The sequence below is a fragment of the Hippocampus zosterae genome, chromosome 13 (assembly GCF_025434085.1).
Source record: "Hippocampus zosterae strain Florida chromosome 13, ASM2543408v3, whole genome shotgun sequence".
NCBI lineage: Eukaryota > Metazoa > Chordata > Actinopteri > Syngnathiformes > Syngnathidae > Hippocampus > Hippocampus zosterae.
Genome location: NC_067463.1, coordinates 8,596,584 through 8,612,448, shown reverse-complemented (window position 1 = coordinate 8,612,448; position 15,865 = coordinate 8,596,584). Strand labels below are relative to the sequence as shown.

The window sequence follows — 15,865 nt, the reverse complement described above, 5'->3', positions numbered from 1 at the left end:
CAGGGTATTTTTAGACAAACATTTCAAATAAGGAGCATATAGCCAGAGTCTTAACAGCTTTTTTGTTTTGGGAATCTATAATAGAGCTCAGGTACTGCTTTGTTTCTGCTTCAAAAATTAAGAAACGAGGTTTTGAATTATTCCATCTGTATTTGTGGATATGGAACTTAGCGAGAATGATTATTAAATTTATAATGGTTTGTTTAGTGGGTTTTTTCTTATTTTGTAGAACCCAAATAGTATTTTTTTCTAGTATAGCATCAAGTCAGAGTCAATATTTTAAATTTCAGATTAGTGGGGTCACATCGAACATATTGAATGGTAAATGGGCTGTCACTTATTTAGCGCTTTTCTCGCCAGGGTATTCAATGCGCTTTGCACCGTTACCTCAGTCACCTGCTGATTGGATTGGATACAACTTTATTGTCAAATGACGCAGCATCAGGAGTACCTGGGGAGGGGTTCAATATCTTGCTCAAGGGCACGTCAACATGATGGCCGGGAATTGAACCATCAACATCCGTGTGGCGAAATGACCACTACATCACTGAGACATGCTGCCCCCTAATATTTTTGAGTTGACTTTCCCTTTTGGTTTCACATCAACATTAGACTATACAAAATAATTAATATAAGTTATAATAATAAGTTGTCTGATGGTTTTATTCTCAGGTAGGATTACTTTGGAAAGGGAGCGCTTGGAAGCGGACAGAAAGGAACGGGAAAGACTATTTGAGCTGGAGGGAGCTGAAACTGAGAAATTATTGAGCTAAATTAAAAATAAATAATTCAATAAATAGAGACAACAATGGCTTCGCCATTACCGTGTTTCACAAAAGAAGGCATCATGAGATTAAGTGATCAAATCAAAGACTCATTTATGACATGAATAGAATGCAGAATGGGTGAGGAGCAGTGACTTTAGGGCATGGTGATCCTCGCTGCAAAATCCTGTAGATTTTACTACTGTCAATTGTGCCGTAATCTGTGCCCTTATATTGGACTGAAATATGTAAATGAGCGGAACACTGCTTATATTAACAGTAAAGATGCCGTAGAATTAATTAAGCTATGTTATGCCTTTTAATGTATTTATCAGGGCGGCCCGGTAGTCCAGTGATTAGCACGTCGACTTCACAGTGCAGAGGTACCGGGTTCAATTCCAGCTCCGGCCTCCCTGTGTGGAGTTTGCATGTTCTCCCCAAGCCTGCGTGGGTTTTTCTGGGTACTCCGGTTTCCTCCCACGTTCCAAAAACGTGCGCGGCAGGCTGATTGAACACGCTAAAAATTATCCCTAGGTGTGAGTGTGAGTGTGCATGGTTGTTCGTCTCTGTGTGCCCTGCCATTGGCTGGCAACCGGTTCAGGGTGTCCCCTGCCTACTGCCCGAAGACGGCTGGGATAGGCTCCAGCACCCACCGCGAACCTAGTGAGGATTAAGCGGTTTGGAAAATGGATGGATGTATTTATCTAGGACATATTACTGTCAGTGAAATTTTATGAAGCACCTTTGCATATTCAAGATGTTTGTTAATGTGCATTATGTATTTTATTTTAGTAAGTGCAATTTAAAACTTTTAATGACTCCCTCCGTTTTTATGTACAATCTGTGAATGTTTGTTAAAAAATTACAATTGTTTCCCCAATTATCTTTTGTAGACTTTGTGTATCTTATTTGTGTTCTGTACTCTGCACGCTACATGGGGTCATCGGTTTACGACGGAGTTCCGTTCCTACGTTTGATTGCTACGCAAAACGCGTGGCAGTTAATGTAGACGTGAGGTCCTTGTGCAGTTTTTACTGCACTGGTAGGGTTGCGCCCGATAATCAAATGTAGAAAAAGTAGGACACAGTATGGGTTAATTAATAACGAGAGTTAAAATGTAAACACTGATTGCACTACGATTGGAATTACTCAGAAAAAAAACGAAAGCATACTTTTGCCTGATACTAGTTACTCGCGCTTTAAGATGACGCCTAGGGTAAGTCACACTCGGATTGGGCAATAACGTTTTTTACAGGCCCACTCGGCTCTATTTGGCCTATGATTGGCTAGGCGGAGTGTCCGTTCCCCACCACCCTCGAGTCACTTAGACAGTCGGTGCTGCATATATTCAACATCAGTCGAATTTTAGTTGTGATACTTTATACACAAATAGTACGGTTTGTGTGGAAAATTCAAAGTGTGTTAAAGTTAGTGGCTCACTCGCACAGGAGGAGCACTTGAGTATTTGGAGTTGCTTTTAACATAAGTGTGGTAGACCTCCAATCGCGAAAAGTTCGCATAGTTTTGCCGTGTGTTTCATTTTTTTACACTTAATCTTAGGCAAGTTTGTTGTCGTTCTCAAGTTTTTCAAAGACAGAGGGAGGGGGAATTGAAGTTTCTGGGGTGTTAAACAACATGCCGGTAAGGCGTTTCGGCGGTCACAGGTCTCTGGTCAAACGCTTTGAAACGCCCAAGCTCTCGTATGGTTTCTCGAAAATGAACGTGTCAAAAAGTGGATACCGTGTTTTCTCAGCCAACTCCAGCAGCGCCTGTACCGAGCTGGCCAAGAAGATTACTGAGTAAGTAAACGACACCGCTATTTGTTGCTTTTTGCTAGCTTGGTTGTTGACACGAAAGTGCAGTTGGCACGAGGCTGTGTGTGTATGTGTGTGTTTTAAGATTCCCAATCGTCCCTCGGTCACAAGTACGCATGCGCACCACGAATGGAAGTTGTTGGTGTGCCCCAAAACAAGACCATGGTTCATCAACTGTATCTTTGAATAGGATTTTTTATGAGGCTTACATAACAGAGCATTTTTTCAATTCAAATTCAAGTTTTTTTTCTCGAGGCCCTTCGCCCACGTATTGGCATGAATGTCCAATGTTATGTTTGCCTTTGGTGTCACATTGAAACTACTTATCCTTCCCTCTTCAAGATAAACTTTAGATGATTGCTCCTGTCCTTGCTACCCAGTGGAAAACTGTCAAAACGTCTTCTAGATCCATGCAGAAAGTCTTTAAAGTCACAACGAGCCAACCAGTCAGTGGCCCCTGAGGGATTCCTTATTTTGTCAGGATTTAATTTGTCACAACAAAACAAACGGCATGATCATTTGACTGCGAAGTGAATTGTGTTTTCCACGGTCGTGCCATGACAGGAAAAGCACCTTGCTGATCCCTTGCATTGACGACTCGATCAAGACTGCGGTTGAGTGAGTTGAATTGGGCGAGGTTTCCAGTTGTAGGCCAAGCCTTCCCTCATCTGCAGCACGCTCATTATCACGTGACGGTTGCATCTTTTAATGAGTAGTGTGTTTTTATTACGCACCACGAGGTGCGCCATAAAGTCTGGGCTTGCTCAGAATGTTGTGTGCTTCATGCAAATGTCATTTGAAAAATCCCGAGGTGAAACTTAAAATTTATGGGCTCACTCTGGATGGCAGCCTATATTAACCAGTTTTATTTGCATCTTCAGCAGCAGCAGCAGCAAAAGAAATGTATGGTGAGCGTTTGATGAGCATTTGAATGTTGCCATAGGCAAGAAATATCAGAATTCTACCGTCAAGTGAGTCCAACATTGCACCACAAAAGCAAGGCAGCAACAACCTCCCAGAACAGAGGTCACTACTTCAAAAAGTAAAGACAGTACACATGCTGGCTGTACAGTATTTGTTTGGTCCACTTCATACTACTGCCTACCCGTGTAAATTTCACACCATCTGTAAATTTCACACCAATTTGGTGCATCAGAGCTTTTACAGTTTGTGCGGAAGGGGCTTAAAAGCTTTTGATCTGCATCCAACATGAATTGGCTTCCTTCTCGTTGTTGTTGTTAGATTTATGTTGTGATGTTGTGATGTTCAACCGACCGTACTTTTTTTTTTCTTCCTAGACGCCTGGGTGTAGAGTTGGGCAAGTCGGTGGTATACCAAGAGGGAAATGCGGGTAAGGTGACAAAAGAGCTCCGTGGGCGCTCCCTTCCATGTTCAACCATCGTCTTTGTTCGCTTGAGCCCACCTTGATCTCACTTGTGCATAGAGACCAGAGTCGAGGTAAAGGAGTCTGTCCGCGGACAAGACATCTTCATCATTCAGACAATTCCCAGGTGAGATGTCTTTCTGATCCTTTTCAACAGAAAAAAAGAGGGCTTGAATTTAGGTTAAAAAAAATTGCTGAGTCACGCGTAAAAGACAGGAATGATCTGGTGCGCGGTAATGTAACTGCTCGATCCTCTGACTGCCACCTACACATAATAAAATCATTGTGACCAATGATTTATTTTGGTCATGCCTTGTCATCTTGAAAAGAGTTTCTATTTCGACAGGAATGGGCGTGTAGGCTTCTTCGAGCCACTGTACATTTGTGTTTTTGGTTGTAACTTTATGCGTTGATGTGTAGGGACGTCAACACGGCCATTATGGAGCTGCTGATTATGGCGTATGCTCTGAAAACGTCCTGCGCCAAGAACATCATCGGAGTCATCCCTTACTTCCCTTACAGCAAGCAATGCAAGATGAGGAAGAGGGGCTCCATCGTTTGCAAACTACTGGCCGCCATGTTGGCCAAAGCCGGTACGTGCACTCCCAAGAATTCTGCCACTTTTTCTCCACCAAAGAGACTCCGTTATCATTTTGCAATAGACGGTAACCTCCTAATTAAAAAACAGGACTCAGTTCGGTGCGACACTGCAAATTAAAAACACAAAAATGAACATGATGCCTGACTCTGAACTGAATCTTATTGGAGTTCACTGAATCTCATCCTGTTGATTTGGCAGGACTGACTCACATCATCACCATGGACCTTCATCAGAAGGAAATCCAAGGTTTCTTCAGCTTCCCAGTTGACAACTTGAGAGCTTCCCCTTTCCTTATCCAGTACATCCAAGAAGAGGTGACGCGAAATGACACCGCGCTCTCAAACTGAGACATCAATGACATATCAATGGCGTATTGAAGTTTTTTTTTTTTTTTTTTTTAAATTAAAGCACACATCCATTTTTTTAGAGCAGTACGTGACTTTACCGGGTCGCGGACCACTGCTGGCGAGTGCATCAATTACGCCAATCGCTGTCTTGTTATACAGTATGTCACAATTCCCACCTCAACTTCACACGCTCCAAGGACTGTTGCTTTTCTACGGCTGTGATATGATCCAATATGTAAGATTAGCCGTAGCTTAATAATGTTCTGGTCTCTTCCCACGCCTCTCAGATCCCAGACTACAGGAATGCGATCATTGTTGCAAAGTCTCCATCGTCTGCCAAGAGGTAACGAGACCATCTGCCATGCTCATGTCATCCACTTTTTTGCAAACTTTGTCTCTGCATCCTTTTCTCATGCCGTCATTGTGGATGTTTCCATTTCTCTTGCGCAAACACGTCTCTCTTTTTTGGGTCATTGTGTCTCAGGGCTCAGTCCTACGCCGAGAGGCTGCGGCTCGGTTTGGCCGTCCTGCACGGCACTGCTCCCAATCTCGAGTCCAACGCGACCGACGGGCTGTATTCACCCCCGCCAACCCGCACCAGCGCGGGACACACTGGCCTGGAGTTACCTTGTAAGACGGCCCCCGCTCATACATACCTGAAAAAAAGTTTGCTGACTGCACTTGACAAATTGTAACTCAACCGCAGGGCATGGGCAACACGAATCACGATGCAATGAAAATTCGATCTGGCCGCAACACTCTCTGGTCGCTATTTGTATTGAACGTATTTTAGCTATGTGTGTTCAATGCACTGCATGTTTGCACTGTTGTTGAGAGAGGAAAGTAATTTCATCTCTGCTGCATGTTACACACGGAGCATATTTGACAATAAAAGCTGACTTGACTTGACTATGGTAACGTTTAAACGTGCCTTCAAAATAAGATACATCACAAATACAAAGTGCATGAAAAATACGACTCACCATTGCCGCATATTATACGGAGTGGGTTAAATCTGTATTTTAAGTAGGACTCCTAATAGTGTCTATTAAATGTTGCCATCTTTTTCTTGAAAGTCGTTGGCTTCTCTTCTATCTCCTGGCTGGGCCTTTTCCCCTTCTCAAAGAAACTTTCCAAAGATGTTTGATTTTCACTCATTTTGCTAGCTCCCTGGTTTCATTTTAGCGGTAACCTCTCACGTAACCGGGTAGCGCGCCTTGACCTGCGTCAAGAGTTACATACAGTACTGTAGACGGATATAACATTGAATCCGGCAATTTTTCAAAATAAAACATCTTTCAGATTCCGAAATGTAACGGAAAAAGTTATTTATTGTTTCTCTGCTGCCCGGTACCAATTGACCCACGGACCGGTACCGGTCCGCTGCCGTGGGGTTGGGGACCGCTGCCTTGGAGGACTTCATAAAACCTGAAATACATCCTGTTTATCTATTTCTTTTGTTTTTTGGAGGGAGGGGGTTCATCCTGCTTTTGCCTCACTAAATATGTTCACAACGTGTTTTTTTGCCAACGCAGGCAGCAGCAGATCTCGTGCAGCGTTCCCTGGGATTGAGCTTCCAAGTATGAGCCCAGTGAATGAATGACTCAGTTTCTCCCTTCCGTTTGTTTTGGGATGCTTCCCTGCATGGAATGGAATTTTTACTGAGGAATTTGTTTTCTTGCTTCCTTGCCTTTGGGCTTAAATTCAGTGTTTGGTTTCATTTTAATGGCTGAGGCGCTGCAAAGGTCTAGCAAGAAAGCTAGTTGAAATGTTGGTGACCTGTTAGTCCTGCAAAATCATTAAATACTAATTCAAATAAACCAGCCCATTATATTTAGAGAAGGTTTTCACCACAGGTCCTTTTAGGAGATTTCATTTTGACCATGTTTAATCCCCAAAGTGAGTGCACAGTAAGTCTGCGAAGGTGCCTGGTTGGTGGTCAGTGCTGCTGCGTACAGGTGGAGGCACTGCAAGTCAGGTGTGGAGGGTTCTATCTTGGCTCAGTGATTATTTGGTATTCCTTCATGGACTTGAATCAGAATCATTCCCTTCAATTTCAGGGATGTGACGTTTGCATCCGAACAAATCCTACAAATGCTGCTTTGGAAACCAAGTAATGATCGACTCTGTTTCAGGAGACCCACTAAGCATTTAAATCATGACACAATGTTACGATGGACAAAAGATGAGCGCATGTCCAATTGTCGTATTTTCCGCACTATAAGGTGCAGCTAAAAAAATTCCATTTTCTCAGAAGCCGACAGTACCCCTTATAATCCGATGCACCTATTATATAGATCAATATTCAGATTTCTTGGATGTAGTATTTTAAATGTTCTGTAAAGCGTTTTATTACAGCTGCAAACGGTTGTTAAAGCTTTATATAAATCAAGCTGTATTGTATGATATTCCATTTAGCATAGCTCCACCTAGTGGATATGTAACACAACCGCAGCCACTATTGTAGCTGATATTCTATGCACCTTATAATGCAGTGCGCCTTACATAAGAATACACTTTTAAAGTAGTCCATTCATTGAAAGTGCGCCTTATACTCTGGAGTGCCTTATAGTGCGGAAAATACGGCAAATGCCCTGTGCAAACCGCTAGGCTAATCAAGTCTTGCATGCCTTTTGCAGGTCTCCACCAAATTTCTTCTCATCAAATCTCCATTGTCTGGAGGAATCTGCACCCGATTGCACTTGGAAGCCTCTGCCTTCGCTTTTTGCGTAACTTTGCCTTTTTGTGTCTTTTTAAGTGATGATGGCAAAGGAGAAGCCACCGATCACTGTTGTCGGAGATGTGGGAGGAAGAATCGCCATCATTGTTGTAAGACCGTAAAACCGCCATCGGATTTGCTTCTCCGACTTGTGTCACCACTACTCGGAAAGCTAGCTTAGGATAAATGTGTAATAGTAGCATGTAATCTATTATGACGTTTCGAAATGATACAATTTTCTCTATTATGTAATGCCTTTTGCGCACTGCATTTCAATTTTATCTACAAAGAAGACGTTTAGTGTAACATTTTGTAAAAATCGCCCAAGAGGACAATTTTTCTCGACAAGCTCATTTGAGCATCGTGATGGCCAATTCAAGCTTATGATGTTTAATTCATGAAAGAATCATGAAACAAAGCCCCTTTGCAATCATGTTAGGAGAGCTGATTAGCGAATCTTTGACTGTCCCTTTCATTTTGGATAAAAAAGTGGAAATAAACCCACACCAAGGTTAAAAGAGGTAATTTTAAATAAGCTTTGAGTTAGTCCCAGCTTGAAAATCCTTTCCGAAAGTGGATGACGGCGACCTTGAATGTGTCTTAGGATGACATCATCGACGACGTGGAGGAGTTTGTCGCTGCCGCAGAGATCCTGAAGGAGCGAGGCGCCTACAAGATCTTCATCATGGCCACGCACGGCCTGCTGTCTGCTGAGGCGCCCAGGCTCATTGAAGAATCTGCTATTGACGAGGTAAAAAAATAAATATGTAAAAAAAACGTATTTGCATGCATATGTAAAGAGATGCAAATCATGACATGAATCGGCATTTAAATTAGCTGTAATTAGCAATGCAATGACCACACGGTATTTTCCATTTCATACAAGTTAGCCTAAAGCTTAGGCTAACTTGTATGCAAAACACCATTGTTGGACTAACCAAATTAGCACAGGTGATCATAAACATTGAACATACGGAAGAGCGACACATGCTAAGAGATACAGCGGGTAAAGAAAGTGAAACGGTGTATATTTGAACAACAAAATTTCAACTAAATCAGGGGTCACGAACATGCAGCGGGCACCACGTTGTACCCAAGGACCACATAAGAGGCCCAGGGGCTTGTTTCCAAAAAATTAGCTCATCAATGATGGGGTATTGTCATTTTCTCGGCTTGTTGCATAAGTGATCGTTTGAAAATGTAAACAATGGAAAAGATTTATGGGGGGAAGGAGTGTTGCATGTTGGTCGTTATTTAGTAATTATCCGAAGAAATCCGAAACATGATCATTAATCAATGACAGTGAATCTTTTTAGAGTGAATTCTACTTTACCGGGGTAATTGCCCCGCCTCTGCTTTGTTTTCGAAGCAGAAATGTTCGTGTCGATCGATTTTTGTTGTTTGCTTTGCCTAGTTCGACGACCCCCCCCTAACCCTAAAAAATAATATATAATTATGATCAAATTTGTTGTTTCCGAAGTGTGTGTCAAAACCGGCGCCCTTCCCACTAATCAGCTTCAAAAAGGTTGGTGAACTTCTGAAAACCATTTAATTTCATATTATGTATACTTGCTAGCTTAATGCTAACCGATTATGCGAAACGCCATAAACGGGCTAACAGAAATTAGCATACAAGTTCTATAAATTTCAAGCCTTTAAATAAGTGCAACTTATTTTTATGCACACATCCAAACAGAGCAAACATTACCCACATGACTCGAATTGAGACGAGGGCTGCCTCAGCCTCTTCTCCCCGCACTTAATTATGCTGCAGCTGCATCCACTGGAGCTCAGCGCTGCTCGGTGAGTTGCCGTGTCATGTGGTGTGACACTGAAAGCGAAAACCGTGGCGGCTCACTGGACTGAAGCTCTTGAGAAGCTAAAAGTGTGCTACTTTGCGTCCTCTCTCCCCATTTAGGTGGTGGTGACCAACACGGTGCCCCACGAGGTGCAGAAGCTGCAGTGCCCAAAAATCAAGACGGTAGACGTGAGCATGATCCTGGCCGAGGCCATCCGCCGCATCCACAACGGGGAGTCCATGGCCTACCTGTTCCGGAACATCGCCGTGGACGACTGAGGCAACACACACCAAATGACACTTGCTCGCCCAGAAACGTGTCTTGTGCCAAATTGTGGCAACCAAATTTGACGATGAGCGTTTTGCTCTTACACAGACGTGATGTATCGCATGTGGCTTCTTGCCATCTGGCAAATAAAAGCATACTTTTGGGGCCGAGCATTGTTGTGGACCGTGATTGAAACAGTTAACGGGAAACAAACTTTTACCCATCGTGAAACATCTGTGGTTGCGTGTGTGCGTGTGTGCACGAGGAATTGAATCTGTGAAGTATGTGTACGTACATGACTATTAAATGTAAAAGTGTCGTAAAATGGCAGAGGAAAGTGTGATGCTAACCATAAAACCATGAATGGAATTTGATGTGGCCTGAAATTGTCCAGCTGCACTGCAAAATATTAATATCGAGTATGATCAGTAATACCTGCAAAAATTCTCAAGAGTAGTTTTATTTTAGTTTTAGTGGATAGCATATTATGCGATTGACAAAAGTTGTCTTTGTTTGAATATTTTGGAGACTGAATTATGACTTAATGTCAAACTTAAGGCACACATGCCATATGCGGTTTGCTCATGTCATTTTGTGGGGTCTGTAAAAATCTGGAAATCTTGGATGTTCAAATAAGTTCAGTCGTTAGTATTACTATATTTATTTCACAATTGAAAATAATGAAATAGACAAATAAGATAAATGTTTGTTACACTGCTCAACACATTCTTTATACAAAATTTTAATGAAACATAATTTTAAATATTTTTAATAATTAATAATAATTTTTCTTGCACTGATTCCAAAACTGCCCTAGTTTTTTTTATAGCACATCATTTTTTAAAGATAATAATAATCACAATAACATAAAATATAATAGTCATATTTATGAATTAAGAGTTAGGTTCAGCAACAGCTGGAATTTGTTTTTCTGCCGAAACGTCACAGCTACAAATTGCAACGTATAGCAAAATCTGTGTATTGCACAAGCGTTTATAGGTCAAATTTCAAAGTGAAAAAATCGAAAGAGCTCCAAAACCAGATGTGTGAAAGATTTATAATTTTTTTTAAAGTAAAGGGATATTTGAAATTTGCATCACAGTTATTTGTAGGTAAGTCATCTCAGAAAAAGAAAAAAAGTTGACCAGTGCAGTTAGAAATGTTTAGTTTTGTAAATGCATTTATAAAATTAATATGTTGAAGCGCACAGATTTTTTGGGATATGCAGAATCCTTAACTCTGGTTTGGTACATCCATCCTGGTACTTTTTTTTTTTTAACGGAAGAAAAGACATCTTAGACTTGAACAGAATTTATAGTTTAGTTTCTTTAGCTTCTCTAGTTACTTTGACACTCACCGCTTTTGTGTATGAAACCCAGGATTATGATACCGACTGTCTATTCAACATTTACTTATTTGACATGTGGTGTGTGTGTGTGAGATCAAAACGGGAAATTGGCTTCCGCGCCTCATTAAACATCAAAAAGAGAGTTTCTAGCACGGGAAATGAGTCACTGAGATATTTAACGTTATTGCAGGCTTTAGAACTGCATCTCATTACCTTTTAAATGGGATAGTCATAGGAGAGTCAATTACTCACAATATGTCACATCTGACTCCAAAGCAAATGCACTCATTTTACTCCTTTTTTAAAAATTCTTTTTTTATTCTGCAATAGGAAGAAAATGAGTGCGCAGACATCTTTAGACTCGATGCGTCTATGCAAATGCAATGATTACATTTCCAATGATTGCGAAGTTTTGCTTCCAGGACCTTGAACTTGTTCCAAACGCCTCAGAGCCTCTTTACTCAGCTGAGGAGCTTTGACCAAGTCCAGGGGCGAAGACCGAATCCCAATCTGACCACGGGGCCACTCGAGAACAAAATGGAGGGAAAAAGAAAAACATCTTACTAAAACAGGCAGAGGTCCAAAAGTGGAGGTGGCCCCGGCTGGGAAGAAGACAAAACACCTGTGAAGCTGCGCGCTGAAGAACGTTTTAAAAGTGGAGCGAAAGAGGAACTGCAAGATCAACGTTTACCCGTCCGTTTCCTCAAAATAAAACAGGAAACTCGTTTGGGTCTATAGCGCGAGCCGGTAGGGTGAGTTAAACTTGAGCAGGGTCATGGTTAAAGGGGAACATCTGCTTCAGGAACCACTCAAACGGTCCCACTTTCAAACCTGTTCCACCACTGAGTCGTTTCTTATTCAAATGACGCAATGCTCAAGGGCCAACTCGGGTTTTGTTTTGACTTGTTGCTTCATTCTTCTTGTTTCCGTGTAAATGATACAAATGGAGACTTTTTCGAAGACGGGGAACTCGATTTGCTCATTGAGGTCAAAATGGACTCCCCAGCCACATGATCTCCCTGAGCCGATCTACATCGAATTCTCGTGTACAGTAAGTACTGTACAAAGAATCATTGTACATGGGGATACGTACAAGATTTCAAATCAAGTTTTTGCCGCCCCCCCCCCCCAAAAAAATGTAGCACAACAAAACACTTGCAGACAAGAAAAAAATAATTCATAGCTCAATGTTTTAACCCTTTCAGGAACAACAGTTACTACAGTTATCTCACAGGTGTCAAAGTCAAGGCCCCAGGGGCCAGATCTGGCCCGCCACACCATTTTACGTGGACCGCGAAAGCAAATCAAACATGGCTACTTTTGTGATGCTTGCTAAAATATGTACCAAAATGTCAAATTCTCATATGTAATATGAAATAATAAGAGAGGTATTGTAAACATTTTCTTGTTGCCAAACACCCCATGAGAGTACCATAAACAATAGTTGAATAAACCGATATTCTTGATATGATTTCAGTCATAATGGCCTTCCTAGGGAAATGGTAACTAAAATATAGCCCGCAATAAAAATGGGTTTGACACCCCTGGTTTATCGTGTTCTCGGGTTGCAGGGTGCATGAAAGGATTAATGTCGCTCTTGATGGTGAAAATGCACCTCATTGTTTGGCTATAAGCTTTATATTTCAGTGGTGTCTATACTGTATTTTAGCCTTTATTAAATACTTCAAAAGAGAGGGCGGTGGGTAAACTCACAATGTATAGTTGAATTTTTAAAAAAGCGTGTGTGTATAAAGAGTATAAATTTGCCTGTGCTGCGTTTGCCAGGAAAATGAGACCTTAATTCACTGAATAATAAAATTCTCCAGTCAACTACCGGGAGCATTTCTTTCTCTCTCTCTCTCTCTCTCTCTCTCTCTCTCTCTCTCTCTCTCTCTCTCTCTCCACACACCTAAGTGTGTATCATTTAGTGAGATTTTTCATCGACAGGAAGTCATTCAATATATTGTACCGAACGTTGTGGCCAGTTAACTGCGTGTAATGCGTCTTATTCACCAACAGATGTCAGCCAAAGATAAGCCGCGGAAAGACCTGACAGCGTGTTTTGCTTAATTAGAATGAACAAGTCAGGGTACAGACAAGCGACACCTAAAACAATAATTATGTGTGCGCTTCGTTATGCAGTTGGAACAGTAACGCCGCACTTAAATGTCAAAAAATGTGTGCGTGGGGAGTAACTGTTAAATTGGATGCAAGTAAAATATATTGCGCATTTAAAAAATCCCATGAAAAATATGCCCTCATAAATGTTTAAAGACAAACACTTCTTTGAAATGTCATGCCATCGTATTAAACTAAAAAGTTATAAACGACAGAACTGTACTCGGGTAGTCATTCTTTCATCTAACAGCAGAGGGAGCCCGTGTGCCACTGGTGATGCCCCAGCCATATTTTTTAACCTCAACCCTCAAATGCCTTTCAGCTTGATTGAACGCTAAATATCTTCTCGATTAACACCACGTGTGGAAACATGTACACATTGAAGGATTTTTCAACATTAGTTGTATTAGACAATTTCAGGCTTAAGCGACATGACAGTCATGGATTTCCTGTCTCAAGTGGGTTGTGAGTTGGTGTGAACATCTCCTTTCGAAACATGTTGAGTTTGAACTTTGAATACTAGGCAGCCCGTTAAATGGACGCTCAAATGGAATCTTTCTAAACAAGCACCGTCAAGTTGTTCATGAGCCTTAGTTCGTATATCCTTTGTCTGTTTTGTGCTTGCCATCATTTTTACTGATGTTGCCAATTAACTTGTTCACTTGAGCATTTAGTTCGTTTGTCACTGCATGAGTAAGACAATAAATCGAAACTAATTTAACTAATCATAGTTTCTTGCGTGTATATACGAAATGTAGGATTCAATAGCTAAAATTCAAACATACCTTGATGTTTGATGAATTATATGATCAAACCTCTCAATGAAATTTTATAGTAAAAAAAAACTATGTACGTATATACTGTGTGTGTGTGTGATATATATATATATATATATATATATATTAGAAAAAGCATCTATCAATGCAAAGAAAATATTGAGTGCCTTTTGTTTTGGGGTTAGAAAAATCAGGATTTATTCATTTAATGAATAATAAAAAGCACTTATTTTCTGTTTGAAAAATATCTAGTTTTTGCATTGCGATATTCAATTGTATAATATGAAAAAGGAAGTTTCTGAATTCTGTTTTATTGGATGAATGCTAATATAGATATAGTTCACATGTTCAGATTTTTAAAAAATCTGAAATGCAAAGAAAGAAGCTTTGTTGACCAGTTGACATTCATGTTGACTCAACCCACATTTTGTATGGATCTTTGTTTTTTATGATGCATATTTAACCCCACAATACATTTGTTTCAATAAACAAAATTGTACAACAATACAGTGTGACATGATAAAAAAATACATCAATACAAAACAACTTCAATAATCATGAATAAACTTAATTTTTTTAAAAAGAGCAGTGTATTTACACATTTTCATAAACAAACAAACAAACAAAAAAGTAATGGCTCTTGTGCACAATTACAAAAAGATGTACCGTACTAAAATGTAACTGATGAGTTCCGACATGTATGCATTTGTAAGTATAACAGTTAAGACAGCCTTTTAGGTTTGACATTGATCTTAACAGCTGCAAGTACGCACTACATCAAGAGAGGAATAATTAATTTGTTTGGTTTTTTTTTTTCTATCATGATGAGTCCCTTCTCTGGTGTCCTTCACTTGAGGGTCTCCAAGCCTGGAGGAGACCGCTCTTCACTTGCCGCCCACTTTTGAACATGTCCTCTTTTGTCCCTGCCCTTAGGACACGGTGCAGCTGTTGGTCTTATTCATGGGGGGCCTGAAGTGGGCGTGTTTGGGGAAGGTCTCCCTGCGTCGGCGAAGAGCCGGGCTGAGGCGGCTGGGCAGGTTGGCCTGCTGCAGGAGTTCCTTGAACACCTCCACCACGTTGTCGTTGTCCTTGGCCGAAGCCTCCAGGTAACTGCTGTTCCAGTCCATCTCCACGGTGGACAGCACCTCGTCTCCGGACACCCGCCTCTCGCCCACGCGGTCCGTCTTGTTGCCCACCACCACCATGGGGGTGTACTTGTCCTCCTTGATCTCCAGGATCTCTTCCCGCAATCTCTTGACCGTCTCCAGCGACTCGGGGTCATCCACGGCGTAGACCAGTGCGAAGGCGTCGCTGTTCTGGATGGAGAGCTTGCGCATGGCCGGGAAGGAGTAGCTCCCGCTGGTGTCCAGGATCTCCACGGTGATCTTGACGCCGCTTACGTCGTACTCCCGGCTGTGGAGCTCCTCCACCGTGCGCCGGTGTTTCGCCTCAAACGTGTCCTGCAGGAAGCGGCGGATCAGGGCCGTCTTGCCCACCCCGGCCGCCCCCAGGAACACGAGACGCACGTGGGTCTTCCCCTTCACCTCCAGTGACATGTTGGACGCCTGACTAAAAAGGTACTGGACGGACAATGGCTCCCTGTACTTGTCCGCTGGAAGTCAACTTAACTTTACTCAGCTCGTGTCTCTGTTCTGTCGCCTCTGTGAAGATGTACGCCCGCCTTTTTATGCTTGTTTTGGAGAGTGAGCACGCCGTCCCTGCACTCGCAGCCAATGGGCACTTGGAAGGCTGCTGGAAGGCGCCCAATGAAGGCAAGGCATGCAAATGAGGGCTCAGCTCAGAAGCAGAGGAGTGGAAGAGGTTTCGCGCAGTGAGGTAAGTCCAACAAGGGGAAAGGACTCTCTGATTCAGTGTTTCGCAAACTGTAATTGAGTCTTGGTGGCACCTGGATGGTATCAAGTGACTCG

General features: G+C 41.9%; 2 protein-coding genes across 4 annotated transcripts; one reads left to right on the top strand and one right to left on the bottom strand.

The window, feature by feature from the left end:
• Positions 1–2,079: 2,079 nt before the first annotated feature.
• LOC127613177 (phosphoribosyl pyrophosphate synthase-associated protein 1-like) lies at positions 2,080–9,861 on the top strand. Of its 3 annotated transcripts, XM_052084113.1 has the most exons (11): positions 2,080–2,563; positions 3,877–3,929; positions 4,023–4,089; positions 4,383–4,555; positions 4,762–4,877; positions 5,198–5,253; positions 5,395–5,540; positions 6,446–6,490; positions 7,669–7,739; positions 8,234–8,380; positions 9,548–9,861. In XM_052084113.1, the coding sequence occupies exons 1-11, from the start codon at positions 2,400–2,402 to the stop codon at positions 9,704–9,706; spliced, it is 1,197 nt and encodes a 398-aa protein (XP_051940073.1). In that variant the 5' UTR covers positions 2,080–2,399; the 3' UTR covers positions 9,707–9,861. The 3 variants fall into 3 exon arrangements, with proteins under 3 accessions (XP_051940073.1, XP_051940074.1, XP_051940075.1); XM_052084114.1 differs by lacking the exon at positions 6,446–6,490; XM_052084115.1 differs by lacking the exons at positions 8,234–8,380; positions 9,548–9,861 and having other exon boundaries at positions 7,550–7,685.
• Positions 9,862–14,240: 4,379 nt separating this feature from the next.
• On the bottom strand, positions 14,241–15,493 carry LOC127613191 (GTP-binding protein Rhes-like). Its single transcript, XM_052084132.1, has one exon. It carries the CDS (start codon positions 15,491–15,493, stop codon positions 14,867–14,869), a length of 627 nt encoding a protein of 208 aa, XP_051940092.1. The 3' UTR covers positions 14,241–14,866.
• Between the last annotated feature and the right edge of the window lie 372 nt (positions 15,494–15,865).